At 40.0% G+C, this 15,665-nt stretch overlaps 1 protein-coding gene across 4 annotated transcripts in view; it reads right to left on the bottom strand.

Annotated features, from left to right (window-relative positions):
- Positions 1 to 18: 18 nt before the first annotated feature.
- The window catches only part of prkdc (protein kinase, DNA-activated, catalytic subunit), a 30,199-nt gene continuing 14,552 nt past the window's right edge, over positions 19 to 15,665 (bottom strand). For 3 of the 4 annotated variants that reach the window (XM_057330438.1, XM_057330447.1, XM_057330455.1), the window contains 45 exons: positions 15,381 to 15,559; positions 14,956 to 15,124; positions 14,476 to 14,541; positions 14,327 to 14,390; positions 14,006 to 14,154; positions 13,721 to 13,858; positions 13,521 to 13,640; positions 13,294 to 13,437; positions 13,015 to 13,166; positions 12,711 to 12,842; positions 12,502 to 12,613; positions 12,270 to 12,397; positions 12,035 to 12,184; positions 11,477 to 11,650; positions 11,139 to 11,237; positions 10,800 to 11,010; positions 10,048 to 10,240; positions 9,602 to 9,808; positions 9,379 to 9,494; positions 9,164 to 9,295; positions 8,901 to 9,080; positions 8,574 to 8,785; positions 8,318 to 8,456; positions 7,993 to 8,181; positions 7,681 to 7,905; positions 7,464 to 7,572; positions 7,229 to 7,331; positions 6,923 to 7,085; positions 6,468 to 6,642; positions 6,116 to 6,300; positions 5,274 to 5,454; positions 5,032 to 5,189; positions 4,729 to 4,940; positions 4,262 to 4,349; positions 3,378 to 3,521; positions 2,996 to 3,203; positions 2,815 to 2,882; positions 2,515 to 2,735; positions 2,325 to 2,423; positions 2,065 to 2,145; positions 1,913 to 1,984; positions 1,529 to 1,730; positions 1,180 to 1,368; positions 750 to 889; positions 19 to 508 (listed from right to left, as the gene is read on the bottom strand). In XM_057330438.1, coding sequence (XP_057186421.1) covers positions 304 to 508; positions 750 to 889; positions 1,180 to 1,368; positions 1,529 to 1,730; positions 1,913 to 1,984; positions 2,065 to 2,145; positions 2,325 to 2,423; positions 2,515 to 2,735; positions 2,815 to 2,882; positions 2,996 to 3,203; positions 3,378 to 3,521; positions 4,262 to 4,349; positions 4,729 to 4,940; positions 5,032 to 5,189; positions 5,274 to 5,454; positions 6,116 to 6,300; positions 6,468 to 6,642; positions 6,923 to 7,085; positions 7,229 to 7,331; positions 7,464 to 7,572; positions 7,681 to 7,905; positions 7,993 to 8,181; positions 8,318 to 8,456; positions 8,574 to 8,785; positions 8,901 to 9,080; positions 9,164 to 9,295; positions 9,379 to 9,494; positions 9,602 to 9,808; positions 10,048 to 10,240; positions 10,800 to 11,010; positions 11,139 to 11,237; positions 11,477 to 11,650; positions 12,035 to 12,184; positions 12,270 to 12,397; positions 12,502 to 12,613; positions 12,711 to 12,842; positions 13,015 to 13,166; positions 13,294 to 13,437; positions 13,521 to 13,640; positions 13,721 to 13,858; positions 14,006 to 14,154; positions 14,327 to 14,390; positions 14,476 to 14,541; positions 14,956 to 15,124; positions 15,381 to 15,559 — 6,783 coding nt within the window. In that variant the 3' untranslated portion in view covers positions 19 to 303. Of the gene's footprint in view, positions 509 to 749; positions 890 to 1,179; positions 1,369 to 1,528; positions 1,731 to 1,912; positions 1,985 to 2,064; positions 2,146 to 2,324; positions 2,424 to 2,514; positions 2,736 to 2,814; positions 2,883 to 2,995; positions 3,204 to 3,377; positions 3,522 to 4,261; positions 4,350 to 4,728; positions 4,941 to 5,031; positions 5,190 to 5,273; positions 5,455 to 6,115; positions 6,301 to 6,467; positions 6,643 to 6,922; positions 7,086 to 7,228; positions 7,332 to 7,463; positions 7,573 to 7,680; positions 7,906 to 7,992; positions 8,182 to 8,317; positions 8,457 to 8,573; positions 8,786 to 8,900; positions 9,081 to 9,163; positions 9,296 to 9,378; positions 9,495 to 9,601; positions 9,809 to 10,047; positions 10,241 to 10,799; positions 11,011 to 11,138; positions 11,238 to 11,476; positions 11,651 to 12,034; positions 12,185 to 12,269; positions 12,398 to 12,501; positions 12,614 to 12,710; positions 12,843 to 13,014; positions 13,167 to 13,293; positions 13,438 to 13,520; positions 13,641 to 13,720; positions 13,859 to 14,005; positions 14,155 to 14,326; positions 14,391 to 14,475; positions 14,542 to 14,955; positions 15,125 to 15,380; positions 15,560 to 15,665 lie in introns of those variants that run through there. The other variant, XM_057330463.1, reaches the window with a different exon arrangement.

The raw sequence follows: 15,665 nt of genomic DNA, 5'->3' as shown, positions 1-15,665 counted from the left end.
GAAAAGGAAAAAGCCTCAGCCTTTCACAACATCACTTTGCAGGCTTTATTTTATGATTCCTTTAGAAAAATGCATCCAGAAAAAAATACACCAGTTTTCCTTCATCAACATTAAAACATAATTCAAACACAACATATCGGTTTTGTAGCAAATATTTAGGTCTTGAGTGTTATTGAATATTATCACAGCCTCATCTCAATTAGACAGTGGTTAAGAAATTAAGCATGGAGCTAAACGCCATGTCTATACACTATAAGAAACCGTTTACAGTTTTTAGAAATACAATGTTTTTGTCACAGTGACTCAAATCCATGGTTCCCAGCCTACCCATACCCTGCCCAGTATATTGGGATCTGTTGCCTGATCGATCAGGCAGTCTACCTGCTCTTCAACACCAAGATCTTTCTCCTTGTGTCGGGCTCGTATGTTGTGTGGTTCCTCTCCACGAGCGACAGCTACCATGCCCTTATACTCTGGAGTCTTCTCAAAACCCAGACAGAGCTCCTCACTAAAACATTAACAAATCAACATGATTAGACATACGTGTACCCTTTAAATTTTGTTATAAAATATAAACGTTTGTACTGTGTTCTCATCCTTTAGGGAAAATGCTTTGACATTTTAAAGGTTTAAAAAACTTACAAATAATTTTGAACTGCATCAATTACATTATGGCAACGCAGCAGATTTAAAAAAACATTTTCAAACAATGTTTTATTGATTGCTGCAATGCCATATAACGGGGTTACCTTGTTATAACCGAGGGATTGACTCCCTCTAGCTTCCGCCGAGCAAAGTTGACCTTCTGTAGAGGGAACCAGTTTATTTCTTTGGTATTCACACTTTCTGTCCAGGTACCTCCTTTCTTCAACTGCTTGAGCTCAAAGTTCTGTAAAATAAGGAATAAGAGTGTTATACCAGCGTAGGTTGTGTATAACTTGCCTCTTTGACTGTTAGGTCCGAGTATGTTGTTCCTGTAGTTCAGTTGGTAGAGCAGTGCAAAGGTCATGTGTCTGACAAATGCATAAATGTAAACTATGAAGTCCAAAACTTTATTGTTCCTCTGAAAAAACACTGTCATCAATGTGGGCAATTACTTAAATTATTGCATTAAAGTAAGCATTTGTTTCTATTTGCATGCTTAATAATGAGTCTTAAATCAGCTTTGAGTTGTTGTACCTTCCAGTCTAGTGAGGGCTCCTTAACAAACACATCCATGGTGTTGAGTAACAGGTCTGGGTCATCTCTGAAGGCTCGTAGCGAGTGGACCATCACGCTCTGGATGAGACCAGACTCAGCCAAGGGTCGCATCAGGTTCAAAAACTGCCGTGTCAGTCTGAATGGCATCAGTTCAGGCACTGGGAGAAACTACACATAACATGTAATACTGATTATTCCTAATTTTCCTCTAAACCATAATTTGATGTTTGTTCATCGATCTTCATTCAGAACACCACATGCTACTATGCACCCGTGTTTAGCATCACCTCAAAGTGAACTATATGCTAACAGTAGTAGAAAAGTCCACCTGTGTTGCTGATCCAAAAGCGTGACCGAAGTCAATGCCGATCATGCCACCAGTCTCTGTGTTGATCATGAAGTTGGAGAGATGGCGGTCACCAATGCCCAGAATCCAATGACTGACGCAGAGCACAGCGTGAGAGCTGCTGAAATGGGATCTTAATGACAGGAAGGCTTCAGGTGTGGTACTCATCCTCAGAAAGCCACGTCTGAAAACAAGCAGTGCACAACAACACATACACAGTCACTTTAGAGTTAAGAGAATCACCATTAATACATACAGTATGAACAATAAATCTCAACAAGCAGGCTAGTTTAGACAGTCATTTAATCAAATTTGACTAAACTGCATTAAACCAAAAATAAATGAAAAAGAGTAATGCCAGCATACTTTAACAGGTCATCAGGCACCATCTGCTCAATTCTCCTAAAGTTGTTAACAGTGTCCACACGTTTGGCCTTCCTGTAGTGAATTAAAACAATAGGATATCAGAATAACAGATCTTTGAGTGTGACAAGAAATCAAATGAACCAATGACTTACTTGTACAGTTCAGCATATCGTTGAATGCCATCTGGCTTCCCAGTCATTTTACTGATCCAGTTACCATAACATTCATTAGGCCTAAGAAACACATTAAACCAAAGGATATACCTATTAGGTGTTGTTCTTCCATCTTCCACTGCACAACAGGTGTTTTCATATAGGATTAAAAGAGCACTGGGATGCTGTTTTCTATCACTTAAAAAAAGTAATTGTTTAAATTGTACTAATGATACAATAAGAAATGAATGGGCATTCACTGTGTGAGTGCAACTCTCTTTAGCTCCTGTTCAGTTCTTCTGCTGGAAAGGAAGTCCTTTAGTGTGCAGGTGTTCTCCATCCACTCGATCAGGCCGATCCTGTAGTTCAAAACACGTTTAGGGACACATACTGTATGTACCTTACATTTCATCAGACCAGCATATTTCAACTAAAAAGCTAACAGTATACCTGCTGGTGATGGGAATGACTTGGTAGGTGCGAAGCGCCAGGCTACGTTGAGAACATGCAGTGTCTTGACTGAGAATCATGTTCATCACACCGAAGAGCTGTTCGATACGCTGGTCCTGCCTCAAGTCCTCTCCTCCCTTTACTAGGAATGGATAATCCCGCTCGTCATCTCCTCGTATGATGAGACGCTTCGGCCGTCGAATAGACATCATAACCTTTACCTGTGGTTGAGAAAATAGACTGTATTACACTGAAATAATGATACTTCTGATAATAGTGTGTCAACATTATTCTTCATACCCTTTCATCAAAACCTGTTATCTTTGCATGATATTCTGGCAAAGGCTTTGACCTGCCATCATATTGACCTGTGGCAGAGTTAGAATCACAGCTTGAGAAAACGCCAAACTTGTCTTTTGAGGTAATGACAAATACATGTTGACACTAAAAATGTCACATGATGAACGAAAAGTGCACCAACCTGGCACCTCCAGTTCATTTCTGATCGTGTCCGCCTTGAAGCTGCTGAGCCAGGGTGAGTACTCCTTCAGATTTCCTGGCTCTTTCTGGAAATCTCTCATGGAGGCAGCCATTTTGTCCACCTGCTGTAGGTACGCCTTCTCCTTACGCTTCTCATAGAGTTTGGATCCTCCAGGACCAAGAAGCTTCTCTACTTCCTTAGAGAATTTCTGTGACAGACACATAAATGTTAAAGTGCACATCAGCATATCGCTTCGAAAGAAATAGAGAAACAAGCACAGGAGGCTGAATTAATCTTCACTTATTATAACACATTTTAAAACTAAAAAAGAAGGACATCTTTACGTTATACAGTATTCTACCAAGCATTGGAAGGTGTCAACCTGAATGAATTTCCTCCTGAAAGATCCGAATCCCGGGGCCTTTGAATCACCAAGTAATCCAGTCAGTTCTTCATAGAGCTGTTTAATACTCTGTTTGTCCAGGTTTGGTTTCTCCAGTCGATTCTTCACCTCGTCCCACCAATCCTGCCGAAACAGAATTTGTGGATCAAGACTAGCAAAACAGGGCACAAAGGTCTCAGACTCATAAACTCAGAATCACAAGAATTACTGATAAATTAAAGGTGAAGTGTGTCATTTCATCAAATACAAGTTGACTCAATAAAAGGGATACTGCACCTAAAATGAAAATTCTGTCAATTGCTCACCCACTAGTTGTTCCAAACCTGTATTAATTTCTTTGTTCTGTTCACACAAAGAAAGATATTTGGAAGAATGTTAGCAATGGAAAGTCCTGGGACATCATTGACTACCATAGTAAAAAAATTCAAATGGTAGCCAAAGGTGCCCCTGAATGGTTTGCTTTTCTAAATTCCTCAAAATATCTTCTTTTGTGTTCAACAGAACAAATAATATACAAAACATTTTTCCTACTATGGTGCTCCAGAACTGTCAGCTGCTAACATTCTTCCAAATATGTGTTCAGCCGAACAAAGACATGTATTCAGGTTTGGAACAACTTGCGGGTGAGAAATTCATGACAGAATTTTCATTTTTGGGTGGGGTGTCCCTTTAACTTATCAAAAGTCTAGACTGGACAGAACATGTGCACAAATAAAAGCAAGAGGTCACACAACCTGTTTGTTCAAACAGTAAAAGATTGCAGAGTACTTGAAACTTAAAAGTTGGTTTGGTGGCTAGAAATGACATAACCATCATGCTAAAGTGCATCACACAGTAGGGCTACATACACAAAATGACTGTACCTTGAAAAGCATTTCAGGGTTAGTAAGCTGCTGAAGTGCCTCTACAAACTCTTGAATGACCCCACCTTTATCCAGTGATGACCTCAGCCTAGAACACAAACGCACAGTTCACATAGTGGCAGTCAAACCAAAGCCACCAAAGTGATAGTTCACCCCAAAAGAAATATTCTGTCAACATTTACTCAAACTCTTGTCATTTCAATCCTGTATGACTTTCTTTCTTCCGCAGAACACAAAAGAAGATATTTTGAAGAATGTTACCCATTCACTTGCATTGGTTTTGTGTCCATACAATAGAAGTGAATGGGGTCCAGTGCTGTTCGGTTACCAACTTTCTTCAAAATATATTTTTTTGTGTTCTGCGGAAGAAAGAAAAGCATAAAGGTTTGAAATGATAAGAGGGTGAGTAAATGATGACAGGATTTTCATTTTTGGGTGAACTATCACTTTAAAGACTCTTTACATACTTCTCAACAAACTGCCGGTTCCTCTGACCGCTCGCAGACTCCTCAAAGGTGTAGTTCTCACTGCTGATCATGCACGGGTAGATGAGAGCTTGTGGATAGTATTCCGCAATCTCCTCTATAACATGCTGAACTGCTGTTGCCTGTGGCTTGTCAAGCAGAGCCATCATTTGACTGATCCAGCCAATCAGCAGCCAGCAAGGCACATTAACCACCTATCAGGACCAAAAAAGAAAGTTCCCTCAAATAAACAGTGCCACTGCCATACAACATCGGTTATAGAGATGATCTCCAGCATTCCCGCACCTCTTTGACCATCAGGTCGAGGGTTTCGGCAGGGTACAGCTCCACTAGCTGCAGCAGTCGAGGGAACTTGAGCCTGGCCTCCTCGGAGTTGAGCTTCAGGGCTTTCAGCATCATCTTCACTACATGTGCAGGTAAGGACTGAAGCTTTGAACTGATCGCTACAGCAAAACAACAGAGAATCAATGTGTCTGTATTATTTTTTGATTCTCCAGTTTATGAGACCAGACGAAGCTCTCTCTTACGCTCTTCTTTCTGCTCACTCTCTCTCAGTCTTCTGTCACAGAAGTTCACCAAGGTCATGTAGGCCTCCACGATACCACGCATGTCCACATGCTGTTGGCTGAAGGACTGCTCCTCCTCTTCGGCCTTACGGGCAGCACTGCGCAACAGATCCAGAGCCTGCATCTGAAGACCCTCCACCACCTGACACAGAAAACGCACATAAAATACGTATAAAAAATGCGTTCATTTAAAACTAGCGGGCATCAAACTGATTCACAAAAGTACAAAAACAGCACATGTGGTCAAAGGTAGAGGTGTGGAAAAAGCTGGCATAAATGATGTGATGGCTACAATATTCAATCTTTGATGCATTAAAGTGATAGTTTCCCCCAAAATAAAAATTCTGTCATCATTTACTCACCCTCTTGTCATTTCAAACCTGTATGACTTTCTTCCACAGAACACACAAGAAGATATTTTGAAAAATGTTGTTAACTGGTCCCCATTCACTTGCATTGGTTTAGTGTCTATACAATAGAAGTGAATTGAGGCCAGTGCTGTTCGGTTACTAACTTTCTTCAAAATATCTTCTTTTGTGCTCTGCGGAAGAAAGAAAATCATAAAGGTTTGAAATGACAAGAGGACGAGTAAATGATGAAGAATTTTCATTTCATCACTTTAAAGTGCAGTTTAATTTCTTGTGGTTTTGCATTTGAAAAAGGAAGCTGGGTTTAGACAAAGTGCTTTGTCCGGGACATTCAGAATTAATACCTAAATGCCACCATGGCCAAACAACACAATGCGTTAATCTATCATTCTGAAGAGCAGTAGCTTTGAAATGCCCAAAATAAGTAAACATCACCTGAGGGATGGATGAGGCCATTGAAAGTTTGAGAATTTTTTCTGCCTTCTCTTCTCCAAGAGTCTCCAGGGCCGAGGGACTGCGATCCACAGCACTGGCTATCAGACCATAGGTGGTGCCGAGAAGGATCTTCTGGTCACGGAACATACGAGCCGAGGAGCTTTCACTCTGTTCCTTTGTGTCCACTGTAAAATATTGTGATACTACCGTGATTAAAGCATGAAACCTCGTCTGAAAAACTCACAACTCTGGTAACCTAAACTTTCAAATCATTCATTAATAAACTCAGGATCATACTAAAACAATAATGTTGACATGTGCATTCAGTGTGATATGAGGGTGTAATTCATACTCAGGAGTGGAACGTTCTTGAGCAGAGTATTAATCTGTTCAACTGATCCGAGGCCAGCGCTTCTTCTGTGAGTGAAACGGCTAAAGCTGTGAACCCAGCGGAGCAGCCAGGCATCATCCGTCTTCGCCTCACGGTGGAGTTCCTTCAGCAGCTTTGTGGCCACTGGAAAGTTATTCTGTCATCAAAATCAAAGAGTTAATCATCACTGTTTAAATACTGTGTTGTCCAAGTTGACAAGTACTTTTTAGTCATTTTTATTGGTTAGATATTTGCAAAACTCAGTGACAAACTGGGTGACAAAAGGGTGACTAATAATAATGATTTATGGCAACAAAAAAATATATATATATACATAAATATACAAGGTCATATACAACATCAAATCTAAATATTTTTCTTAATATTTCTAAACCCTAACCACAAATGTGGTAAAGACATGAAAAATGTGACGGCACCTGTTTCCATGCGCTGTTTGCCATTTGAAGTTTCATGTTGAACTTGCAGTTCTTCACCAGTGTTCCAGGCTCCTTTCCACCGACCTGCTCTGCACCATCCACCTCCATGCTGTTTTCAGGGCTGGAACTCAGCTTCTCCAAAATCTTATCCAAGAAGAAACAACTAAAAACAACGTTTTTAGAAAGAATGACCCGCATGACTGTCATAAGTTATGAACACTAAATCATCTTTACAGCATCAGCAACTTCAAATGATGCTAAAAGTTTCTATAGTTTTCTAAACATATTTAAGTACATGAACCTCACCGAGATGTGATGATGTCATCCCAGACATTCATGGGGTCCAGTTTGATATCTGGATAGCGACTGGTCCACCGTCTGATCAAGAACTTCAAAGAATTTACGGAGACTGAGAAAATCGTGAAATTCATTTAAAAAAGTGATGCGTGAATAAAAAATGACGTTAATAATTTGTAAGAAACCCACAGCTTGGCTGAAAATAATGTGTAATAAGTATGTAAAGATGTAGATGTACGCTCACCCTCTCCTGTGATATAATTCAGGAAGTCTTGAATCTCAGTCAGAGCTTGAACAGACTGCAGCACAGCCAGACGACTGCGGTTCAGCAGTGGGTCGATACTAGAGTAGTTCTATATGATTCATTGATAAATAAACCAAGAGAAGCATTAAAAAACAAATGTATTTCATTTACATATCTGAAAATACATGTTCTCCGTCCTTGTTTTATTGAAGCTGACCTGCATGAAGACTTGCATGCAGTTATTGGCGTAATATTTGGCTCTGTCATAGTCCTCTTGCAGGATGTACAGTAAACTCAGCTCCTGACTGTAATGGGTCTCCATGACGATCTTGCTCTCTTCCTTCTTCATTGCAGCATCGACAAAGCTGAGCAGAGCCTGATCTCTCTGTCCCAGCTGCAACTGCTTCAACATACTGCGCATCATGTACTGCAGGTATGTTTCCTATATGAAACACAGATATCACATGCAATATAAATGAAATTGAGAAAAAATAGCTCAGTTTGCAAAAAAATTCAACAGAAAATGTACCACGTAAAATGGCTCCGCCCACATCTTGTCTAGGTTGATGGGCGAACTGGCGTCTATGTTGACTGTGGCACAGTACTGAAGAGATTTCCACTCTGTCAGGTGATCGTATGCTTCCAGTGCAGCGATCTCCCAGAAATCTTTCTCAGTGTCCGTGGGCTCGCCACCATCCCAATTCTCTTTGTTCAGAGCCTGAATCAACAAAACATCTTTATCAGGGTTTAGGGTGAGCTAACAAGCCTTCGATTCAAAAATAAAGCTTGTTTAGTGTTGTTGAGGGCACAGATTTCATGTGCGTCTGTGAACGGTAAATGCACAAGCACAATACCTCATTGTAGAGTTTTACTGCTTCAGCATAATCACTCTTTGCTTCGGCCTGTAGAGCTGTAAAAGTTATTGACTTTGTTCCAATCTTGCCACTAAAGATTCCCCTGACCACATCATAGTCTCCCAAAGACCTGTAAAGTCTACAGAAAAGAACAGGAATCAATATAGAGCTGAGGAGGCTATGGCGTGATAAACACATACAACCAACAGCTGCAATGTCAATGACAAACATGAAATTAAATATCAATAGGGTTTACTTGGCGAGGTGGATCCATCTGTCGGTGTCAGGTGGCAGTTCTCGTTTGCCTCTTGCTTTTTTAGAGGGAGGTTCATCTGACGCTGTGGTTCCTTGAAGCAAACTCTCCTCCAGTAACAGGATGCCCATTGGCTGCTGCAGACTGGCGAGACAGCTGGCGCTCACATTGATCGGCTTAACATCGAGTAGGGCTTTGTGATGATAACTCATATCCTGTCAAACCATTTTGAAAATGTTTTTGTCATAGCGCAAAAATGATAACTAACAAGTCCAATATTCCTGTTTATGGAGGTTGCACACAAAAATGTGAATTTCTTTGTCCACACACCTGCACGCAGGAAATAAAAGGGGGGAAGTACACAGTGCTTGTGCTGAGGAAGGTGTTTAACGTCTGCAGCAGATCCTTCATAATGCCTGCTGTTTCTTTATTAGACTTAGATGACTCCATTTCAACCAGCACCCCTGCAAACAGTGAGCTGAACAGCTGCTTCGCCAGTGTAGCATCCCTCTGTGACACAAAGAAATCAAACATTTTGACCATTTACTCTTCAGCTATGGCAAACAAGGGTTCATGTTGCAGACGTTGTGCACCTGTGCTAGGGCTTGCAGTGGGGCGATGAGGCTGCTGTGCTGAATCTGAATATCAGGAAGATCTCCAACCCTGTAGCTGCGGTACAGCGTGACCTGAGCATCCTGACGGAGCTTCAAATCTGCTCTCCTCTCCTGCAGAGCAAATTATTGCAAATTTATTAAAACATCACCATAATAAAAATTCCAGCACATTTCTGTATATCAAAGTTATCTACCCTTTCTGTTCTTTGCGACTGAATTTCTTTCTTGGCGAATCGGACGCCCTCCTTCTCTCTGTCCTTTAGAAATCTCCGCCTAAGCCTCAGAATGTCTGCACGTCTCTCCCGCTCAGCTGTATGAAAACAGTTTCACTGTTGTGTGTGTCGATGCTAATTACCAATTATGAGCGTGAAAAATGAAAGAGATTAACTGATAAACGAATCTGTGTTGGTGACTGACCTGCACTCCGACTGTCTGTCTCATCACCGGTGGCGGTCAGACGTTTCGTACCGAACCCTGCGCCCACGGCTCTCCAGGCGGCTTGAGGTCGCTCTGATCTCTTTTTCTCAAACACCAAGAGTGATGAGAGAGAATCAGATGAGAGGGAATAATCGGCCAGAGTGTCCACGCTACTTCCTGTCAACCAGTTATACGCTGACCGCCGCCCTAAAAAATTCAGACATTCAATAAACTAAATGAATTATGATCTATTTGTAAATAAATAATGATTTATAGACAGCTGAATATTTAAGTATCCATACTAGAGTGCAAGCTACTGTGATTTCAGAGATATTTAAACAATTGCACTACTATGTTATCTACTGTAGAATTATTTACGATAACAATATTGTGCAATTGAATTATGACGGTGAAGTCTATTTTGAACTTCATTAAGTGTTGAATACCTGAGCCAGGAGCCAGAGTCTGAGAGAACTCCAGGGATGTCTGTGTGGCCCTGATCTGACCCCTCATTGTGCCTGCCTGGTTCACTCCAGCATCTGAACCCTGAGTGCCAGGGCCCTGGGTGGCCTGGGTCTCCATAAACATGGGCGTTAGGACTGTACTTCGTAGACGCCAATTAGACTGTATTGTGTAGTCCTAAATAGATAAAAACACGCTGTAACTAAAAGGTTCTGAACTTTACAGTACTTTTACATATGCGTAAAAAACAATAAAATATAGACGGTTTCAAAGTGACAACATAAACAAAAGTAACTGCGCATCCGGTTAACTTCCAGTACACATTCGCAAACAATAGAGCGCCTGTAGATTATTTCTGATAACAAGCAAAAGAAACCGAGAAGAACCGTTACTTGGCTAAACTTGTCTCTCCAATATTTTGAATTGCAAACTCAACCGCTAGATGTCAATGTCCCATATGGTTTCTTTAAATGTGACCAAACTACAGGACCCATTCAAGAAACTACTTATTTAATAAAAAGAACATTCAACAAAATTAAACAAATCATTTATTTAATACAATTATTATAAAATAAAATAATAATAAAAAATTAATATTAACATAAATAAAATATAAATAGTTATATTATTAGACACTAGCCAAACCCAGACTGGAAGTTAACTTCAGTTTAGGCGCGCACATCCGATGAAACGGTCTATAAAGCAAGTTTAAATTAAATAAAATAAAAAATTCTACCTGAAACTTGCACTCTGACAGTGGGAATTCAAACATGTTGCGTGCAAAGTCAGGGCTGTGACTGGTCATCTCCAACAGTAGGTCTGTGACCAGGCTGAGGAACCGCTCCTCAATGCGTGATGAATAAAGCGATTTTAGCACGACAAGCATGCGCTCCAGCGTGGCCGGAGGTAAACGCCTCTCGTGACTCCAGAAATTACGCACATAAAGCCTAAAGAAGATGATTGTTGGTTGTATTTACAGACTCTATATGAAGGGTGTCAATCATGCACAACACATTGTTCAATGATGTCATGAGTAATTTGATTAAATCAAGTTGTAACACTTCTGTATATTTACTGTAAACCGTGGTTCTCATCTGTCAGTCCCTGAAGAAGAGTCTCCCGAGCTGCATTGAGCACTTCCACAGATGTGCTGTCTTCTCTGCTCTCTGAATCACTGCAAGTATTTCACATGAAACATTAAATATGTATCATATGCTGTTTGAACTTAACTACAATTTAGATGCTTTGTTATATATGCCTTTCTGGTTAGATGCTAATTGTTTTATTATTTTACTCTTTTACAGAGTTCAAGAATACGGCCAAAGACAAAGATCTAAGAAAAAAGATAATACTTATATAGTCTTTATACGACATGAAACTGTAGAGGACAGTTAAGATCTTGAAATCATTTACCTGTAGTTATCTTGAATCCACATGAGGATGTCATACATCCTCTCTCTGCAGACAGGAGAAGGATGAGACACAAATGCTGTGACCGCTCCCAGAATCTCTTTTAGCTCCTCCGGCTTTAGGCATGCCAGGATTTTATGAATGATGTCCAGACAAACACGTTGCCTGGCTTCATCTCTGAAACACACAACATGTGACACGAAGAGCATTTATCACTTACTTACATATTAGAGATTATATTGAGATGAATATAAAGTGTCCAAGCACTACAGGCTTCTTCAGCGACACAAATATGTTAAGATTGACCCCTTATAGTGACTGCAGGATACAATTTTTAAAACAACTGTCACTTTTTACTCTTTACTATATACTTTTAAGTGCAGAACATGCTGGTCATTTTTAAAAGCTTCTTCATAAGCTTTACAGTAGATGATGACATTTTTACACTAAAAAACTCATTGGAAATAAAACACAAACAACATACAGTCACACATAAATATACATTCTTCTAGGATCAAGAACAAATATGAGAGTAAGCTTTAGTCAAGTACTGTGTGTAACCTGTGACTCATGATCTGTGAAAGGCCTTTGGTCTTGAGGTGCAGGTAGATTTCAGGGATGACATCAGCACGACTCAGCACACATTCAAGGCAGTGTGTCTTCAACACGCCATGCAGCTTTGGCAGCAAATAAAACACAGGATTCACAAATCTGTGGAACATAAAGACATTAACATTAGTAACTCGCACGCATATGCTTCAGCTTGTGTGGCATTTATATTATCGCAAAGACTTACTGATCCACCAGGGGTGGGAAGTGTTTGGACACTTTGCTCAGGCAAACAATAAATTTGTCATCCACCTCCTTCTTCCTCAGTTCCATGAGTTTAGTAACAGTGATATTCAATAAGGCCCCTTCGTTTTGCTACAGGATGAAAACAACAGATGCGCTTTAGGTTTTCTTAAAACTAACCATAGACAACAAGTACAAAAATAAAAGAGTCTGGCAAAGACAAAAATGAGACGTACACTTTGTCTTTCAGTGAAGTAGTTGAGGATTAAGCCGATGATCTCTGCAGCCGCCGAGTACACCTCTTTGTATCTGATGAATGATAAGTTGCTGGCTAGAGAATGATAGTATCTGTAATGTTCATGACAAAGAACAACATTACAAAACACCAATGTGACCACAGCATTTTTGAACAATGAACTAGAACACATTCACGTGCTAAAATGACCTGTCGTGGTCAATCCCGCTCGCAGCATCATAAGGTGGAAGGTTATTGGCCATCACAATGCCTAAGAGCTGAAGTCCAACAGAGTTATCTTTGCTGTTGGGATCCGTTCCAGCAAAGCGCTCATATATCAAACTGGGGAAAAAGAAATATTTATGAGATTTCATTGTTGCTTCATTCAAACCTTGAATCTTTCAATTCACATTTTTCAATCCAAGAAACTCTCTTTATACTTTACAATAGCATTACATGTCTTATAAAAATATAAGTAAAATGCTATAAATATGGAAGCATATGTTTTTCTTACTCATAGGGTACGGTGAGGCAGTCTTTCCAGCACTCTACAACTGTGCGGATGATCTCCAGGTTGTGGCGAAACACAGGCCGCTTGTTGTGAAAGCAGTTTTTAATGAGAAATCCAAGCAGCCGATTGGCCAACACTTCATCTCTAGTGTTACCCTAAACAGCAAGAGATATATTTATTGTTTATAAACACAGTATTCATTGTATTTAATGCACATATACACTTAGAAAAATATTCTGAAAATCAATACATCAGTAAAAAAACACGTCATATATTCTGTACCTTTGGTGTGGCCACACTGGTCCATGACAGGACAGTCACCACAATATCCACCACCATGAAATGAATGCCCTCTCCTCCATTGCTACTGGAAACCACCAACTGTACCAGTGCACCCAACCAATGCTTCCCATATGGACGAAATATCTACATGTAGAAGACAAACAATACCGAACATTGCATATCAATGTATATACAGAGAAGTAAAGAGATCATTTTGAAAGCAATACCTCCTCAGTGTTGATGATCAGCTTGGCGATGAAGAGTCTAATATTCAGTGGGGTGGAGGGATTGTTCAACTTCCCCTGCAGGAATTTCATCCATGGAGGAAGATCATCAGGTGTTACACCCTACAACAAAACACAGCACAGGTCATCAAAAGACTTCACACATGCACACAAAAAAGGTCGAAAAACGAAAGGTTACAAACCTCCTCTACTGTAGGGGTAATGTTGTTCCTCTGCATGTGACGCAGCAGCGCGGTCATATTGGCCATACATTCATGTTGATTCAGCTCGTCCATCTCTAGCTCCACAGTCTCATCCTGAGACCAAACTTCTTTACGATCCTAATAACACAGAAACATAATCATAACAACAGAGAATTAAGACTTTTGTAGGATATACAGCTGACAAACATCACAATCGCTAAAAGTCTAAAGACTAATCATTTCTTCGTTGCAGTCAGAACATAATGCATCTCTCCTGTGATGTACCCGAGTCCTGCTGGAGCTGCTCTCTCCTGATGGATTCTGGGAGTTGTAGGAGAAGCTCTGAACTCCAGTGGAGAAGTCGAACTGACTCATTTCTTCACTGAGACTGCTGTCTGCCATGTACGACTGCGAGGAGAGATATACCGGTGCATCTGCAGAATGAAGAGATGATGAATGTGAATTTTAAGAGAGTGTAAGAGATGTCGATGGCATCCACGTAAACGGCTTCTGAATTCATGTCTGTACGGATGTTTGTAAACAAAAGGTTAAAATGCAGCATATTTATAATTGTTTATCAGATTGAAGGCATCTCAGACAACTCACCTCCGTTTTCCCCACTCACTTCCTTTCTGATCATAACATATTTCTTCTTCCTTTCAATAGGGACCTGTAAACACAATCAATAACGGTTGAGAAACATACAACATTTCACAAAATGGGACCAGTCCGAAATGTTCAAAAGCATTACTTACATCAATCTCTATAGGAAAATTGTAGACCCTTTGTGCATCAATGAGGTTGTCAAAAATCAGTTGATTCTGAAGAAAAAGAAACCACAACATTCACTTACAAACTCAGAAAAGGTTACAGACGTATTTAGTAAACTGTGTCTGTTTAACTAGGAATGTTTGACTGCCTTAAAGGGACCGTTCACCCAAAAATTTGAATTCTGTCAACATTTCATCACCTTCGAGTTGTTCCAAATCTGTATACATTTCTTTGTTCTGATGAACACAGAGAAAGATATTTGGAAGAAAGTTTTGACCAAACAGATCTCGCCCCATTGACTACCATAGTAGGAAAAATTACTTTTCTACTACTAAATTTATACAGATTTTGAGTAAATGATGACAGAATTTTCATTTTTGGGTTAACTACATGTGGAATATAAATAAACTGCGTTATGAACACTACACACAGTGTTTCTGTGCACAGTATGAGTGCATGTTTACCTTTTCAGGTTTCTCAGTGAAGAGGAAGCCCTGATAGAACTTGGTCTCATTGAAGCTGCAGCTGATCAGAGCGATGGAACAGTTATAAGCAGCACAGTGATACTGTCTCCTTAACTCCAGCAGAACCGTCTCTCCACTCATGTTCTCAGTGAAGGCCTCAAAACACGATCTGCCAAATATCACATTGTTGCATTAGGTTCAGATATCAAAATCACTTTTTTTTTAAACTTTTTTATTACTTGAATAAAAGCATGGTTCACTCATTTTCTCTTTGCACTGGGGAAAGGTACACAAAAGCAGACATGCAGCAATGTTCAGAATGTCAAAGCGTTTTTTTCTATACAGGTGTGGTACAACATGAAGCTGTGCATATTATGACAGAATTCTGAGATTTTTGGGAAATGACAGCATATGTTTCTACATACTTGAGGAGGTTCTTGGAAAGCTCATTGCCTTCAGCATTAGGTGTGCCACAGAAGGTCTGGTTGATAGCTGAGCTTTTAGAGTAGACTTCCTCCTTCGGCAGACGAGAGTACAACATCTCCAGCAGTTTATAACGGCCCATCTTCATCATAATTTGACTCTCAAATACTGACTCAACAGGCTAAAAGAGAAAAGAACAGGAAACACAAAATATTATGTCTGAATAAAAGCGTGAAAATATGTACGGTGTGTTAAAAACATACACACGTTTAAACACCGTGATGTAA

This window comes from Triplophysa rosa, linkage group LG1 (genome assembly GCF_024868665.1).
Source record: "Triplophysa rosa linkage group LG1, Trosa_1v2, whole genome shotgun sequence".
NCBI classification, from domain to species: domain Eukaryota; kingdom Metazoa; phylum Chordata; class Actinopteri; order Cypriniformes; family Nemacheilidae; genus Triplophysa; species Triplophysa rosa.
The sequence above is the reverse complement of the archived record's forward strand: the minus strand, read 5'-3'. Positions and strand labels throughout refer to the sequence as shown.